General features: G+C 41.8%; 1 protein-coding gene across 1 annotated transcript in view; it reads right to left on the bottom strand.

Annotated features, from left to right (window-relative positions):
* The window catches only part of col24a1 (collagen type XXIV alpha 1), a 721,848-nt gene that overhangs the window by 455,844 nt on the left and 249,405 nt on the right, over positions 1-16,599 (bottom strand). The window contains exons 7-11 of the mRNA XM_078561886.1: positions 16,518-16,562; positions 14,045-14,098; positions 11,918-11,962; positions 3,105-3,158; positions 2,348-2,392 (exon numbers count right to left, since the gene is read on the bottom strand). Of these exons, the coding sequence (XP_078418012.1) occupies positions 2,348-2,392; positions 3,105-3,158; positions 11,918-11,962; positions 14,045-14,098; positions 16,518-16,562 (243 nt within the window). The remainder of the gene's footprint in view (positions 1-2,347; positions 2,393-3,104; positions 3,159-11,917; positions 11,963-14,044; positions 14,099-16,517; positions 16,563-16,599) is intronic.

Genomic DNA, 16,599 nt, shown 5'->3' with positions numbered 1-16,599 from the left:
AGGATGTGAGGCAACCCACCTCCAACACCCTCCCAGGCAGTGCATTCCAGACCATCACCACCCTCTGGGTAAAAAAGTTTTTCCTCACATCCCCCCTAAACCTCCTGCCCCTCACCTTGAACTTATGTCCCCTTGTGACTGACCCTTCAACTAAGGGGAACAGCTGCTCCCTATCCACCCTGTTCATGCCCCTCATAATCTTGTACACCTCGATCAGGCTTGTCCAGTTTCTGGTCTATGGTAACCCCCAGGAAGTTGAGAGTGGGGGATTCAGTGATGGTAATGCTGTTTGAATGTCTAGAGGCGATGGTTGGATTGTCTCTTGTTGGAGATGGTCATTGCCTGGCACTTGTGTGACACGAATGTTATTTGCCACTTGTCAGCCCAAGTCTGATTGTTGTCCAGGTCTTGCTGCTTATGGACATGGACTGCTTCAGTATCTGAGGAGCCGCGAATGGTGCTGAACATTGTGCAATCATCAGTGAACATCCCCACTCCTGACCTTATGATGGAAGGAAGGCCATTGATGGAGCAGCTGAAAATGGTTGGGCTGAGGACACTACCCTGAGGAACTCCTACAGTGATGTCCTGGGACTTAGATCATTGACGTCCAACAACCACAACCCTCTTCCTTTATGCTAGGTCTGACTCTAACCAGCAGAGAGTTTTCCCCTGATTCCCATTGACTCCAGTTTTGCTCGGGCTCCTTGATGCCACACTCGGTCAAATGCTGCCTTGATGTCAAGGGCAGCCACTCTCACCTCACCTCGGGAGTTCAGCTCTTTGTCCAAGTTTGGACCAAGGCTGTAATGAGGTCAGAAGCTGAGTGGCTCTGGCAGAACCCAAACTGAACATCAGTGAGCAGGTTGTTGCTAAGTGCTCCCTGATGGCACTGTCAACGACCCCTTCCATCACTTTGCTGATGATCAAGAGTATATACTGATGGGGCGGTAAGTGGCTGGGTCGGATTTGTCCTGCTTTCCCTATGGAATGTATTAGTGATTGGCTTATCTTTACGGCTCCTAGTTAATTTGGATATGACTTAGCGTAGGTCAGAAATAACTGCAGTTTTTAATTTATTCATTCATGGGCATGGGCATCGTTGCGAGGCCAGTATTTGTTGCCCATCCCAAATCGTGTCCTAGTCCTCGCTAACCTTGTTGTGTCATATATGGGAATATAACTAAAACTACCCGCTTCCCGCTGAAGCCTGCTGCTCATTAAAATCTTCGCCCATCTGACAAAGACCTTTGTTGAAAATATCAAGCCCCCACTCATGCCTAGGCTGATACCCTAGAATCTGTAGAATCATAGAAGGGGGCTATTCAGCCCATCGTACATATGTCAGCTCTTTGATAGTGCTACCCAAGTAGTGCCACACCTCTAATCTTTCCCCATAGCCCTGCAAAGACTTCCTTTAAATGTTAATCCAATTCTCTTTTGAAAATTATAGGATCTGCTTCCATCATGCGTTCAGGCAGCACATTCCAGATCCTAGTGGTTTGCTGCTTAAAATAACTCTTCTCATTTCCCTTTCATGAATTAATCTCAATCTGTGTCCTTTGACTGCCAACACTCCTGCCAATAGAAACAATTTCTCCTCCTTTATTCAACCAAAATTCCCTCATAAATTTGAACACCTTCATCAAATCTTCTCTTTAACCTGTTCCAATCTAAGGAGAACAATCCAAGTTCTGTACGCAACTAAAGTCCCTCATCCCGTACGAGTAGAGGTGGCTATGCAAACCCTTTACTCAAACAAATACAATACATTTCATAATAGAGACCAAAACATGCAGAAATATTGAAAATAAAAATCGCTCCTTTGAAAACTTCACCCTGCCCCTTTATTTATTGAATGGGTTCTCCTGATTTTTGAATTTTGAATGATATTTCAGGACAAGTGTATGTACAGACCCAATGACAAACAAACACTAGAGTGTAAATCAAATGCATTGCCCTCATCTTCAGTAGATATTTAATAAAGCACAATCATTTAAGGAAATATATCTCACACCTTGAACATTCAGAAGTCGCTATCAACTCTGCCAATCAAACTGGAGAACTTCCTGCACTTGTAAAGACAGACAGTCCTTTGAAGCAATGGCGTGGGCCTAAATGCTTTGCATGTTTGTACAAAATTCCTTTCTCCATCATTGTAACAGAGATAATCACCTACTTCAAGCAAGAAATGTCACAGGAATCTGGGGAACATTTACACAACATAATGTCATCTTAGGCTGAGAAATTTTGTAGCATCCAAACTTGCCTCTCTCATTTTATCACACGATAACAGGATGTCATTTCTAAGTTTCAAAGCTAACATTGAATAAGGGAAAATGCTTACCGGTCTCCCTTTGGGGCCTTTCTTTCCACGGGGACCAACAATGCCCTGAAGGGAAAATGTCACTGCATCAGACAAGGTATGTTTCCAAATAAATACAATTTCAGTCAAGTTTTCGAACAGTGGAACTACGGGAATGTAAGTCAAGCCATCCTGAGTTTAAAATCAGTAACAACGTTTATGTAACAGAGTTAGAAAGCGAAATTGTTGGCAAAAAAAAAAATGTTAATTTGCCTTTTTGAGAATATATAGGGGTACAGCAACACAGTGGCTAAATTGCTGGACAAGTAACCTGGAGATCGGGATTAACGATCTAGGGACATGAGTTCAAATCCCATGAGAGCTGCGGAATTCAGATTCACTTCACAAAGAAATCTAGAATGAAAAGCTGGCGATGGCGATCATAGGAGTACCAGGTTGTTATTGACAAATGTCCTCTAGGGAAGGAAATTTGCCGTCCTTATCCGGTCTAGCCTACATGTGATTCCAGATCTACAACAATGTGGTTGACTCTTAAATGCTCTCTGAAATAGCCTAGCAAGGCACTCAGGAACGTGGCTCACTACCAGCTTAATGCCAATTAGGGAAGAACAACCAATGCTGGCCTAGCCAGTGGTGCCCAGATCCTGTGAAGAAAAGAAAATTACAATGGGCTCTGATATCTTTTTAAATGTTCATTGCATTTAGTCAATTGGTTAGACTCTGAACCTGTGGACCAATCACATGATCCTGCAACAGTGCATTGTGGGAATACACTTACCTTTTTGCCTTCTGGCCCTGGCGGTCCCACCATCCCAGGAGGTCCTATAAACCCCTGCAGAGCAATAATAGGTGACAATTAATAAAAAGCAATATAATTTAAAATGACTACTAGTCTGGCTCAATTAGTGGCACCTTCGCCTCTCAGTCACAAAGTCGTGGCTGGAGGTGAGGGTAAATAAATGTATTCTCACCTGGGAATAAGTGAGTAAGAAAGTTATAAAACTACCCTGTAACATAACTGCACTTCATTCTAAACTTGGTGAATCAGTACAGCGAAAGAATGAATTCACTTTGTAACCATCTGTTCAACTTTCTAAATTCATTAATGTGCTTATTGCTGAATAGAGAGACATGTTGCTGAAGCTTTTCCTCTTGCACTCATCAGGACAAACCCAGGAATGCCAAATTTCAAATGATCACAACAATTTATATTACAAGAGAAAGGGGTGCTGATTGGTTGGCCAGCTGATTCTGTTTAGCTGATGTGTTGCCAAGCAGAAAACAACTGGGAACTATAGGTTCCCCAGGCTCCCGAGTAATTCAAAAAAGGTGCAAGGCTTGAATGTGTTCCTTTTGTTTGCAGCTTATAGTTCTCCATTGCTTTCTCCATGGCAATACCTGCCACTCAGAGTTGACTTGCTAACCAATCAGTACCTTTTCTCCTGTCGTATAAATTATGATCTTTGGAAATTTGGTATTCTTGTGTTTGTCCTGATGAGTGCAAAATGAAAAGTTTCATCAACATGTCTCACTTTTCAGCAATAGTCAAGTTATGTACTACCAAGTGTCAAGAAAACAAAAAAGCATAATATTTTCCTTCTGTTAACAACCCTGTCATATTTCTTATGTGCTGGAAGACAGGCTGTTGGGGGTGTAAATATGGTAATTGGATTAAAAGCCAGTGTGATTGCAAGAGTCTAAAGCCAACAGTAAGAAGTGGTTTTGATGTGTTAATGAACCAAGTGGAATGTCAATCAAAAGAGTTTTACATAAAGCAGTAATAGGAGTGGTTTTGAATTGAGTTGTTTTAGTTCAAAGGGGGATATATGCAGGTTGTAAAAAGGTGTAAGTAAGGTAAAGATAGGGTAAGTTTTTTTTTACAAGTCTAAGAGCTAGGGTAAATAACAACTTTAATCAATTCTGCGAAGAAAGTATTTCTAAAAAGACTGGTTGAGACAATAAAGAGATGAAAAGGGAAGGAATGCATTTAAGGACATACTGAAGCCTATGTGAGGGATTAGCTGGTCAGAACTCTCAGAAGACAGTGTGAACAAGGCCAGACTGGGCAAACCAGTTGCTGTCAGCTTCAAGACACCCCAAGAGAAAAAGGTACTGTGTGGTAAAAATTACTGGAATTCTGCAGATTTTGAAATCTATAAGGATAGTGGCTGAGCAGAAAAGGGGAAGGTTAGCTCTGAGGGTAGTTAAGTTACGATCTTATGGAACTATTTTAAAGTACTGTTTACTGTGTGAAGCCATGCTTGTGTTTAAGTATAATTGTGTTTTTTTCTCTATCTTCTTTTAATAAATGTTTACTCTACTATAAAATCATCACATGTAGTCAGGTACATCATTTCCTGATTTCAGAACCTCTCCTCGTATTATACAAATTGACCATGTTGGCAGCTGTTTCAAGTTTCCCTCTGGGATTTGGGCAGCTCGGTATTTACCATCAGCCATACCATAACACATGTAACGTGCTTATGTTATTTCCTGGCACTGTATTTTGGTGTTATATAGTTACAGTGTCAACTATGGCTCAGTGGATAGCACTTTTGTATCTGGGTCAAAAGACTGTGGGTTCATAGCCCACATCCAAAGGCTTGACCACATAATCCAGGTCAAAATCTACCTTCTTGTTTTGTTTTCAACCAGAAAGCGGTACATTATGTGGGGTGTTGCATAAAGGTGAGGGAGGTTGTGGGGGGGGAAAGGGAGCACTGAGGTCACCAAAGCGCTGACCTGTTAACTCTTTATGAGGAGATGTTTATGTAGATTGGACTGTTGATGATAAAGACTGAGTGGGGAATACAGAGTTGGGAGAAGGAGGATGACACTGGAGGCCCTACCATGGGTTAAGGTCAATATGCAGTGAGTAGTTAGGAATTGGGATTTACTGCCTGACAGTGTGGTGGAGGCAGGTCTAATCGAGGCATTCAAAAAGGAATTAGACTGTAATCTGAAAAGGAAAGATGTGTAGGGTTACGGGGAGAAGGAGGGGGAATGACACTCAGTGAATTGCTCCAGTGGAGAGCGCTGTAACTATTCTGTGAATCTTTATACCTGCGTTGTAGTGCTGTGATTCTCTAATATGCTTCACTTTACATTCCTCTTCTACTTTGGATCATGTCAGCCTGACATATGATTAAGAAATCATACACAGGATTTCCAGGAGAATGGATATTCACATAGACAATTCTGCACTGATGACAGCAGTCTAGAAGCACATTAGCAATGTTCTAGAGTTCCCAAAGAAATTATGTCTGCACTCCTCCAATTCCGGCTTCTTGAGCATCCCTGATTTTAATCACTCCACTGGTAGGAAGATATAATAATTTCCATAATGTTATTGGAATTTATTGTAAAATAGAGTAATAGTGGGACATGTCTATCTATGTATGTGTGTGTGTGAGCGAGAGACTTAATTGAATTAGAGGCAGCTAGTCTCGGTGCTTTGATGCAAGAAGAGAAGCTAGGTTTGAAATGTTAATTAGGTAAAAATGGGGAAGTTTTAAAATGTTAAGTGTAAAGGGAATATTTGCATTTTTAAAACAAATTATAGTGGCTTGAATTCAAAGGAGGGGGTGTAGTGTATACCTTGCCAGCAGAAGTAATAAGAAATAGTGCGTTTATTTATTTTTCCCAAAGATTACTGGTGGAGTTGGCACTATGATAGATTTTTTTATTAGGAGAGAGGTAAAGTTCAAAAGACATAGTGAAATGATGGGAATTTGCATTCAAAGAGGAAATTATGTATAAAGAAGAGAAGACTGTTTGTAAGGGAGGCAGGTTAAGACCCAACAAGTGTGAAAAAGTCGGCAGCCTGTATGTATCAAACTGTTGCCTCCAGGGACTGAAGTTAAGAGAACTCACTTTGAATTCGACTTGTTCAGGGTATCGTTTACTTTGCCTGGGTCTTTTAAAATCTATGTGTCCTCCTGTTGCCTTAACAAAAGTGTAACTGGAAGTTAAGTTAATTAGGGGATTTAGAAGTTATTATAGTAGTAATTTGTAGACATATGTATGTGCTTACAATCTTTTCCTTTGTTAATAGATGTTTAATTTAGTTTTATAAAAAACCTCTTAAGACTCGGTGGTCTTCTTACTGATTTCAAAGCCTGCATCTCGAAACGTACAAATTGAAAATTAGTTGTGACAGTTGTTTCAAGTTTCCCTCTGGGATTTGAACAGCTCAGCGTTTACCATCTGCTGTGTCATAACACCACCACTGGCAGCAGTGCCTTCAGCTGCCTGGGGCCCTAGGCTCTGGAATTCCCACCATAAACCTCACTGCCTCTCTCTCCTCCTTTAAGACGCTGTTTAAAACCTCCCTCTTTGACCAAGCTTTTGCTCACTTGTCCTGATATCTCTGTAGCTCAGTGTCAGAGATTTTTGAGTCCGTTCCTGTGAGGCACCTGGGACCATTCTATTATGCTAAAGGCACTTTATAAATTGTTGTTGATAAAAGAATGTATAGCTATCAGGCCATGCAAGAAAAAGACATCTCTAAAATCTAGTAATTTAGTTATCGCCTTTAAATAGAAAGTTGAAAAGTAACTCCTTAGATTTGCCTTTGTATTTGTTGAATATATTTTTAGGATTATTGTATAATTCAAGAGTATGACTGTACTACAGGTTCTGACCAGCGTAATTTCAGGTATTTAGCATTAAACAAGATATGAAGCAGGTGGAACCTGAAGTGATTCAAAAGACCAGGTCAGAGTAAAAGAATGTATCAGATATTGTTGCCCATCCCTAATTGCCCCTTGAGAAGGTGGTGGTGAGCTGCCTTCTTGAACCGCTGCAGTCCATGTGGTGTAGGTACACCCACAGTGCTGTTAGGAAGGGGGCTCCAGGATTTTGACCCAGCGACAGTGAGGAGCGGCGATATATTTCCACATCAGGATGGTGTGCGAGGAATTAGGTGGTAGAGTTTCTGCTTGTGAGGTGCTATCGAAAAGCTTTGGTGATTTGCTGCAGTGTGTCTTATAGACCGTACGCACTGCTGCCACTGTGCATCGGTGACAGAGGGAGTGAGTGTTTAAGGTGGTGGACAGGGTATCAATCAAGCTAGTTGCTTTGTCCTAGTTGGTGTTGAACTTCTTGGGTGTTGCTGGAACTTTTGGATACAGGAGGAATAGATGGGACAAGAAAGTCTATTGCTAACAGAAATGTTTTAACTCAAACCTTCCACGTTAACATCTAACTGGCTGTTTCAAGTTAAATTATCTAATGGTTTAGATAGTGTAATAAGAAAGGTTCTCTTCTTCCAATGAATATGAACAGGTGCAATTGACACGGAGAGAATTAGATCAGGTACCGTGAAGATGGATTTTAATACAATTCAGCATCAAGGGAAATACTTCTTTTACAAATCATTGTCTATTTAAAAACAACAGCATATCCAGCAAAAAGTGACTATTTGAAATACATTGTTTCAACTTGGGGGAGCGGGTTTGGTTAAGATTCTGCATGGCCATTTGGTGTCAGTGGTGTGGCAACATTCGGTGAAGGAAGCTGAGATAGGTTTCAATGTTCCAGATGTATAGTCCAAATGGATATATGCATTAAAAGGGATATCAGCTTCACTAAACAGGCTCTGAAGATGAAAGGCTTTAGTAAGCTTACTAGAATGATGCTCGCTGTTACTGAAGTGCAAATCAGCCAACAGGCTGGGCGAGGCAGGGAAACCCCAAGAACGGCCAACAGTTAGTGGATGATTTTCACGCTCCGCTGTTCACCCAGTGAAGCCAGCACCTCGCCTATAACCTTCCAGTGATTTTTATGCAGTTGTAATCACCCATTGAACTCGTCACAGAAAGTCAAGTCTAGTAATTAACAGTGCAATAATTGTTAATAACTGCCAATCAACCTCACTTGCCCAGAAAGTGAAAAAATTATAAGTGTGGATTGTCAACCCTTCAGGTTGTGAAATGTTGTTGTCGATGATAAAAGTCCCAAACATAATTTTTGCTATTACTTTTCCTTTGTCTCTTTTATCCCCTTTTAAAGTTCCAATCTTTCTTTCCCTTTCTTTATTTCTCTTGCTGCGCCTGGTTTGACTCCAATTCAACCTCCTTCCTTCTCAGCCTTTCCTCAGGTTTTTTTTCCTCAAATCTTTAATCTCCTGGGTTAAGGAAGTAACATTTTGGTCCCTTCACTCACTGAGGTTCTGCTGTTGCTCTCGCCCTGACATTATTAGCTTGTATCTCCAGCAACTTTTTGGGAAAATTTCTTTACCCAGAGATTGGACAGCACTTACTGAACGATCCTGAGTGTGCTAATAGTTACACTAACAACCAATTTAAGATAATCACTCAAGCTCACAATGTGGTTCATTTACACTTGCTAGAAGCGATGTTAATTTATGTGGAGGGACATGTTCTCCGCAAACAAAAGGAATATGTTCGAGCCGTGCACCTTTTTTGAATTACCCCGGAGCTTGGGGAGGCTATAACGCCCCATTGTTTTCTCCATGGCAACATTCCAGCCAATAAAATTTGACTTACCAATCAGTCAGCACCCTTTTCTCCTGTGGTATAAGTTGTTGTGATCATTTGAAATTTGGCATTCTTGCATTTGTCCTGATGAGTGCAAGATGAAAAGTTTCGACAAATTGCCTCTCTTTTCATCAACTTTACCCAGGGGATGCTAAGAATGTGGGACTCGCAACCACAGGGAGTGATTGGGGCGAATACATTTAAGGGGAGAAGCAAGATGTTGGAAGGAATAGAAGAGTATGATAATAGGATGAGATGGAAAGGAGTGGGAGGAGATTTGTGTGGAGCATACATGCCAGCATGGAACAGTTGGGCTGAATGGCCTGTTTCTGTGCTGTAAGCTCGATGTAACGATTAGTGCACATTGTTATAAATACAGCCTGTGGTTGTGAATGAAAATGCTGAGGAGAACAGTGAGAACCTTTTCAATTAAAACATCCAAAGTTGAATATAAAAGCTCTATTCTTCAATAATCCCTTGACTACAAGATGTTTTTTTTTTCCCTAGCTGGGATTCCAACATCTTGCAAGTTGAGGCACAACTGTTACAGATGTCAGGACAACTCAGCAACTTGCAAAATAGATCTGTAGCTTCACTGTGTGTAAGGCGGTGAGTTCAATTCCCACTGGAGATTTGACTGACTTTGACAACGATAATTGCAAAAAGAGGAAGGGTCAGAATGTCCAGCTGGTCAAATGCTCATTCAGGTCTTGCTTGAGGGTCTAAACCTTCTGAACAATTCCCCTCCAAAATGATCCAACTGGGACTGATAGACAAAGCAATTTTATAACTTTAAAGGGAGTGTGAGAACAGAGACACCTGGGGCATGCTTGTGCACAAATTCTGGAAGGTAACAGGACAGGTTAACACAGCTTATGGAATCCTCCACTTTATAAACAGAAACATAGAGTACAGAAGCTAAGAGGTTATGCTAAACCTTTCTAAAACACCAATTCAGCACTAGCTGGAGTATTGTATTCAATTCTGGGCACAATGCTTTCAGAAGAATGTAAAGGTTTTGGAGATGGTGCAGAGGAGATTTACCAGGATGAGGGTTTCCAGTTACTTGGATAGATTGGAGAAGCTGGGGTTGTTCTCCTTAGGGAAGAGAAGGTTTAAAGGAGACTCGATAGAGTTGTTCAAAAACATGAAGGGTTTAGATAGAGTCAACAAAGAAAGACAAACTGTTTCCAATGGCTAAAGGGTCAATAACTATATCGAGTACGAATGTAAGGTGATTGACAAAAGAATAGGGGTGACATGAGGTTTCAGAATACACTATCTGATAGGCTGGTGGATATAGATTCTAGAGTAGCTTTACGAGGGAGTTGGATAAATACCTGGGCCAGGATTTTATGGCCCCTCCCACCCAGCGAGATACTATGTTCCCGCCGAACTGAATGGGGATTTAAGTAGCTTCCACATCCTCAGGGCCATAACATCCTGGCCCTGAAAGAGACAAAAATGCAGAGGGCGGTGGGTAGTGGGTCTAATTGGATTGCTCCTCGAAAGAGACACAGACTCGATGGGCTGAATGGCCTCCTTCTGTTCTGCAAGCTTCTATGATTGTAGTCGAAGCAATGATCATACTGGAGAACTCCATCTTTTTTGTAGTTCTTCATGGGATGAGGATGTATTTATTGTCCATCCCTAATTGCCCTTGAGAAGGCGATGGTAACCTGCCTTCTTGAATCGCTGCAGTCCATGTGGTATAGGTACACCCACCATTCTATTGAGGAGAGAGTTCCAGGATTTTGACCCAGCAACAGTGAAGGAACGGCGATATATTTCCAAGTCAGGATGGTGAGTGACTTGGAGGGGGACTTCCAGGTGGTGGTGTTCCCATCTATCTGCTACCCTTGTCCTTCCAGGTGGTAGTGGTCGTAGGTTTGGAAGGTGCTGTCTAAGGAGCCTTGGTGAGTTACTGCAGTGCATCTTGTAGATGGTACACACACTGCTGCTACTGTGTGTTGATGGTAGACAGAGTGAATATCTGTGCATGCAGTTCCAATCAAGCGGGCTGCTTTGTCCTAGATGGTGCCGAGCTTCTTGAGTGTTGTTGGAGCTGCACTCATCCAGTAAAGTGGAGAGTATTCCATCACACTCCTGACTTGTGCCTTTTAGATAGTGGACAGGCTTTGGGGAGTCAGGAGGTGAGTTACTCTCCACAGGATTCCTAGCCTCTGACCTGCTCTTGTAGCCACAGTATTTATATGGCTAGTCCAGTTCAGTTTCTGGTCAATGGTAACCCCCAGGATGTTGATAGTGGGGGATTCAGTGATGGTAATGCCATTAAACATCAAGGGGAGATGATTTGTTTCTCTCTTGTTGGAGACAGTCACTGCCTGGCACTTGTGTGGAGTGAATGTTACTTGCCACTTGTCAGCCCAAGCCTGGATATTTTCCAGGTCTTGCTGCATTTGGACATGGACTGCTTCAGTATCTGAGGAGTCGCGAATGGTGCTGAACATTGTGCAATTATCAGCGAACATCCCCACTCCTGACCTTATGATGGAAGGAAAGTTATTGATGAAGCAGCTGAAGATGGTTGGGCCTAGGACACTATCCTGAGGAACTCCTGCAGTGATGTCCTGGAGCTGAGATGATTGACCTCCAACAACCACAACCATCTATCCCTGTAGGCAGATGGTTAGATTCCCTCCTGTTGGAGTTTAGAAAGGTGATTCGATTGAAACATATAAATTTTTTAAGTGGCTTGACAGGGCAGGTACTGAGAACGTGTCTTCTTGGCTGGAGAATCTCAAATGCTGTTTCAAAATAAGGGTTTGGATATTTCGGACTGAGGTGAGGTGAAGTTTCTTCAGTCAGATTGTTGTGAATCTTTGGAATTCTCTACTGCAGAGGGCTGTGGATGCTCCATCATTGAATATATTCCAGTTTGAACTCAATAGATTTTTGGGTACTAAGGGAATTAAGGGATATGCAGGAAGGTGGAGTTGAGGCAGAAGATCAGCTATAATCTTGTTGAATGATGTTATAGACTCAAAGGGACAAGTCCAGCTCCTATTTCTTACGTTCACACTTCTTACGCTCTGCATTGTCATTTAAACATCTATAAAGTCTTACTCACCCTTCCACCTTTTGGACCAGGATTTCCCTTTGGCCCAACTAAACCCTGCAATAAAGAGAAGAATAAATATATCAGTAGTTAAGATTATAGGCGCGTCTCCACAATGGTGGCTTGAGGGTCATATTTTAATTTAAAGTTAAAAAAGTTGGACAGAAGGTGCCAACAATTTGGGAAGCCTGCTCTCTCTCTCTCACTTACCTGTAAAGTCAGCCTGCTGCTTCTTCAGTGCCAGCGAGCCTTCTTATAGGCCCTCCAGCTTCCAGGGCCTTTAATTGGATTAAGCTTTCTATCCATGTATGCATGTTCTCATGTACCTAGTCTCAATAAATGAACCTACAATGTGTCTACCCAATTCCTAATGAGTGATTGGTGCTTTCATAACATTATAAAAAACATGACAAATATGTGCATTGGCTCAGAGCTTTCTTAAAGGACTTCTAAAAATGATAGTGAATTACGTCGATGTTAATATGTAAGTTCTTCATGTACATGGTTTGCCCACAATCATGAACACCAAATTTATTAAACCCAATTACACAAGTTGCCTTGGTTTGGATTTGAACCAACAACTGTTCAGTTGCTGTCCAGCTCCAAGCTGAAAATGCACTCAGGGTCATAAATTGATGATGATGGTAACTACCTACATCACTAAAGATAGTTGCACAATTTAATGAAGTCATTAAAAAAAAGCAAACCAAGCCCTGGGATCCATTTCTGGAAAGATAGAATTGAAAAGCAGAGAAGTTATGTTTAAGATGCATCGAAACTTGGTGAGACCATACTTGGAGCACTGTGAACAATTCTAGTCTCCATATTATAGAAAGTATAGAGGCACAAGGACAAGGTGCAAGAGAAGGTTTACAAAAATGACACCAAAACTGAGAGGGTATAACTGTCAGGAAAGATGTGACAGGCCGGGGCTCTTTCACTTAGAAAAGATAAGGCTGAGGGGTGATCTAATAGAGGGCTTTAAAATTATTGACGTAGAGAAGATATTTACACTTGCAGGCAGTCCAATATAAGATTCTCACTAATACATCCAATACACAATTCAGAAGAAGCTTCCTTAACCAGAGAGTGGTGAAAAAGACGAACTCACTAACCCAGGGGCTGGTTGAGGCAAATAAAGTAACTTAACCCCTCAGCCTTGGGTTGCCAACAGTCTAGGATTAACCTGGAGTCTCCAGGAATTGAAGATCAATCTTCAGGACACTGCTGTGTGCAACCCTGAAGAAAAATCATCCGGACATTGAAAAAGATTGGGTTTTTTGTTTTGTCTTTTTCTTTGAACATTTCTCTTTACCAGATATAAAAATATTGAAAATGGGGGGGTGGAAATAAAGGTTGTTTGGCTGACAGTCAAGCATCATCCAAATGGGTAATGAATCTTCTTTGCTTTCCAATTGGCATAGGAAGGCAGTGCATCGCAGGGATCGATGTGTTGGCCGACTAATGGTTGGAGGATGGGGGCAAGTCATGTGTGATGAAACCTTCAGGAAAACATTTAATCACAGTTGGTAACCCTACCTAGTGCACAAAAGACCATAGGCATCTCCCTCCATTAGAGAGAGACAACTGTTTATATATAGATTGAGGGGCTCCGCACGGTATGAGGTGAAGAGGCAAGCCTCCATAAACTACTAAAGCCAATAGCAGAGATGCATTTAAGCTGGGTAAACACATGAGGTAGAAAGGGAGAGAAGGATTATAGTGATAGGGTTCGGCGAAGAGGAGGAGGCTCGTGTGAAACATAAATCCTTTTCTGTGCTGTAAACTCTGTATAATACCGAATATTTCAGGAGAAATTTTAAAAATAACAGCGAGACAAAGAAAGTGAAAAGAAAAACTCTAATGGGTTTAAAGGTACAAACATTCTTACAATAACAACATTGCAACATAGAGCACCTTTAACATAGGAAAACATCCCAAGGTGCTTCATAGGAATGTAATCAAATAAAACCTGACAGATGCAAACGCACCTAACGTATTCTAAGGTTTGAGGAAGGCTAAGATTGGTAGATTGTGGGAACTGAACAAAAGCCTACAATGTTGCTACAAAGAAAACTTCCAAGGATTTGAATGAGGCAGCTGCAACTCTCTGAAAAATCCAAAGTATAGTTACTGCACCTGCCTGCCAGGGTATCCACTCACTCCGGGTTTTCCATCCAGACCAGGGGGACCCTGCAGGATATAAACATCCAACATTAAAACACGTACCACGATGAGAAATAATGGGCTAGAGTTTGCACATTTGGGCACATTTGGGGAATTGCATTTTCATCCAACGGAAGGATGTGGGTGTCGCTGGCGGTGGCCGCCATCTTGGATATAACCGAGTGTCTTGCTCGGCCATTTCAGGAAGCAGTTAAGAGTCAACCACGTTTCTGTGGGTCACGTATAGCTGGGGAGATGGTGGTGCAGTGGTAGTGTAATGCAGGGGCCCAGGCTAATGTTCTGGAGACAAGGGTTCAATTAACCTGGATTTGAAAAGTTAGTTTCAGTAGTGAAGCCATTGTCAATTGTTGTAAAAATCCATCTGGTTCACTAATGTCCTTTAAGGAAGGAAATCTGCTGTCCTTACCTGGTCTGGCCTACATGTGACTCCAGACCCACAGCAATGTGGTTGACTCTTAACTGCCCCCTGAAGCAGAGTGGCAAGTCACTCAGTTTAAGGGCAATTAGGGGTGGGCAACAGATGCTGGCTTAGCCAGTGACACCCAAACCCCATGAAAGAATAACAAAAAAAAATCACTGAAAATGACATAAATACATCATGTTAGCGCTCGGTTGTTTGTGTAAACAAATAGTATGAGCTTCATTTCATATTGGTCTCTGCATCTGCCGTATATTGTAATCAACTCACCTGTCGACAGGTGAACATGCGAGCAAAGTGACCCCATAGTAAAACATAACAAATCCCCTCTTGAAAGCCTCGATTGAATCTGCCCCCACCACACTCTCAGGCAGTGCATTCTAGATCCTAACCACTCTCTGCATGAAAAAGTTTCTCCTCATGTCTCCATTGTTCCTTTTGCCAATCACCTTAAACCTGTGCCCTCTCATTCTCGAACCTTCCAGCATTAAGAACAATTTCTCCCGATCCACACTGTGCAGACGCCTTGCGATTTCGAACAGCTTGACCAAATCTCCTCTCAGCCTTGTCTTCACCAAGAAGAACAGCTCCAACCTCTCCAATCCATTTACATAACTGAAGTTCCTCAACCCTGGAACCATTCTCGTGAATCTTTTCTGCACTCTCTCCAATGCCTTCACTTCCTTCCTAAAGTTTGGCACCCAGAACTAGACACAATACTCCAGTTGAAGCCAAGTAGTTGACATGTTTAGTGAAGTCATATCAAGCAATCAGCTGAATTTCCTGGACATTTCAGCCCCTGAATGGATTCAAATGGAACTTAGTGATGGAAAAAGATTTGCTATAACAGGATTATAAAAGCTAGTAAGGGCCAGTTGGGCTTAAAGGCATGTTTCTATGCTGTGCTATTTAATTCCATGTAATCTTGCACTATCTAGGTTATTGTGCTTTATTTAATCATAAAAATAAGATATCTAAGAAGCAGACATACTTTCAATGTTGTATCCCTCGGTTCTTTTGCTTATGTCAAGCAAAAGTTATTTTCATAACCCTGATTATTGGCATAACAAGTGAACAAAGTAACACTTTATTTTGTAGCTAACCAAACGTATCTAATTTTCCAAACTCAATGGCCAATCGCAATGCTGCTAGGTCTTTCCATTACAATGGTTAGAATACCTAAAGGGCAACATGGCACCTGTAGTTCACCTACAAGGTTGATTTCCAAACTCAGATATGTCTGTCACTCTCACTGGTAGCAGAGCAGTGACTGTGTTTCAGCTTGGGCCAAAGAGCAGCCAAAGCAGCAGGAATTTGAAGATTCAGCCAGGAAAATAAATCTGCTCTTTTCCCCAGTGTTAACTATACTTTAAGCCACTGTGCTCAAATAGCAATAACATTCTGCATTACGAGGCCGCTTTCAAAACATTTATCAAGCTGCATCGAGTCTATCGCCCAGAAACAGGCCATTCGGCCCACCTGCTCCATGCTCGTGTTTATGCTCGACATGAGCCTCCTCCTACCCCTCTTCATCTCACCCTATCAGCATATCGTTCTACTCCTTTATCCCTCATGTGCTGATCTAGATTCCCCTTCAATATATCCTTGCTTTTTGCCTCAACCACTCCTGGTGAGTTCCACATTCTCACCACTCTCTGGGTGAAGAGGTTTCCCCTGAATTCCTGATTGGATTAATTGGTGGCAATCTTATATTTTTCTCTTCCAACAAGTGGAAGCATCTTCTCTATGTCTAACCCACTGGTGAGGGAGCATCAAATTCTGCCCAAAACATTTTAAAAATTGCTTGTCTGAGAATCATTGCAGGTCATTAAGCAAAGGAGGGGTAGATGAATCGGGCTTTTGTATGAGTTGGGATAAGGAATAGCGGTATCGCACTCAGTGGGTGGGGGGAAGCAGCAATCTAAAAATCTAACACCGTGACAAACACCACTTTACAAACTGATCTAACAATATAAATGTCTACAGGAAGAGGAGGGCAGTACATACTTGTTCCCCTGGTGGTCCGGGTGCACCTTGATATCCTTTGGGACCCTGAAACAGAAACAGTGAAGAACTGAAGCTTTTTTTG

Source organism: Cetorhinus maximus, chromosome 17, assembly GCF_964194155.1.
Source record: "Cetorhinus maximus chromosome 17, sCetMax3.hap1.1, whole genome shotgun sequence".
Classification (NCBI taxonomy): Eukaryota; Metazoa; Chordata; class Chondrichthyes; order Lamniformes; family Cetorhinidae; genus Cetorhinus; species Cetorhinus maximus.
The sequence above is the reverse complement of the archived record's forward strand: the minus strand, read 5'-3'. Positions and strand labels throughout refer to the sequence as shown.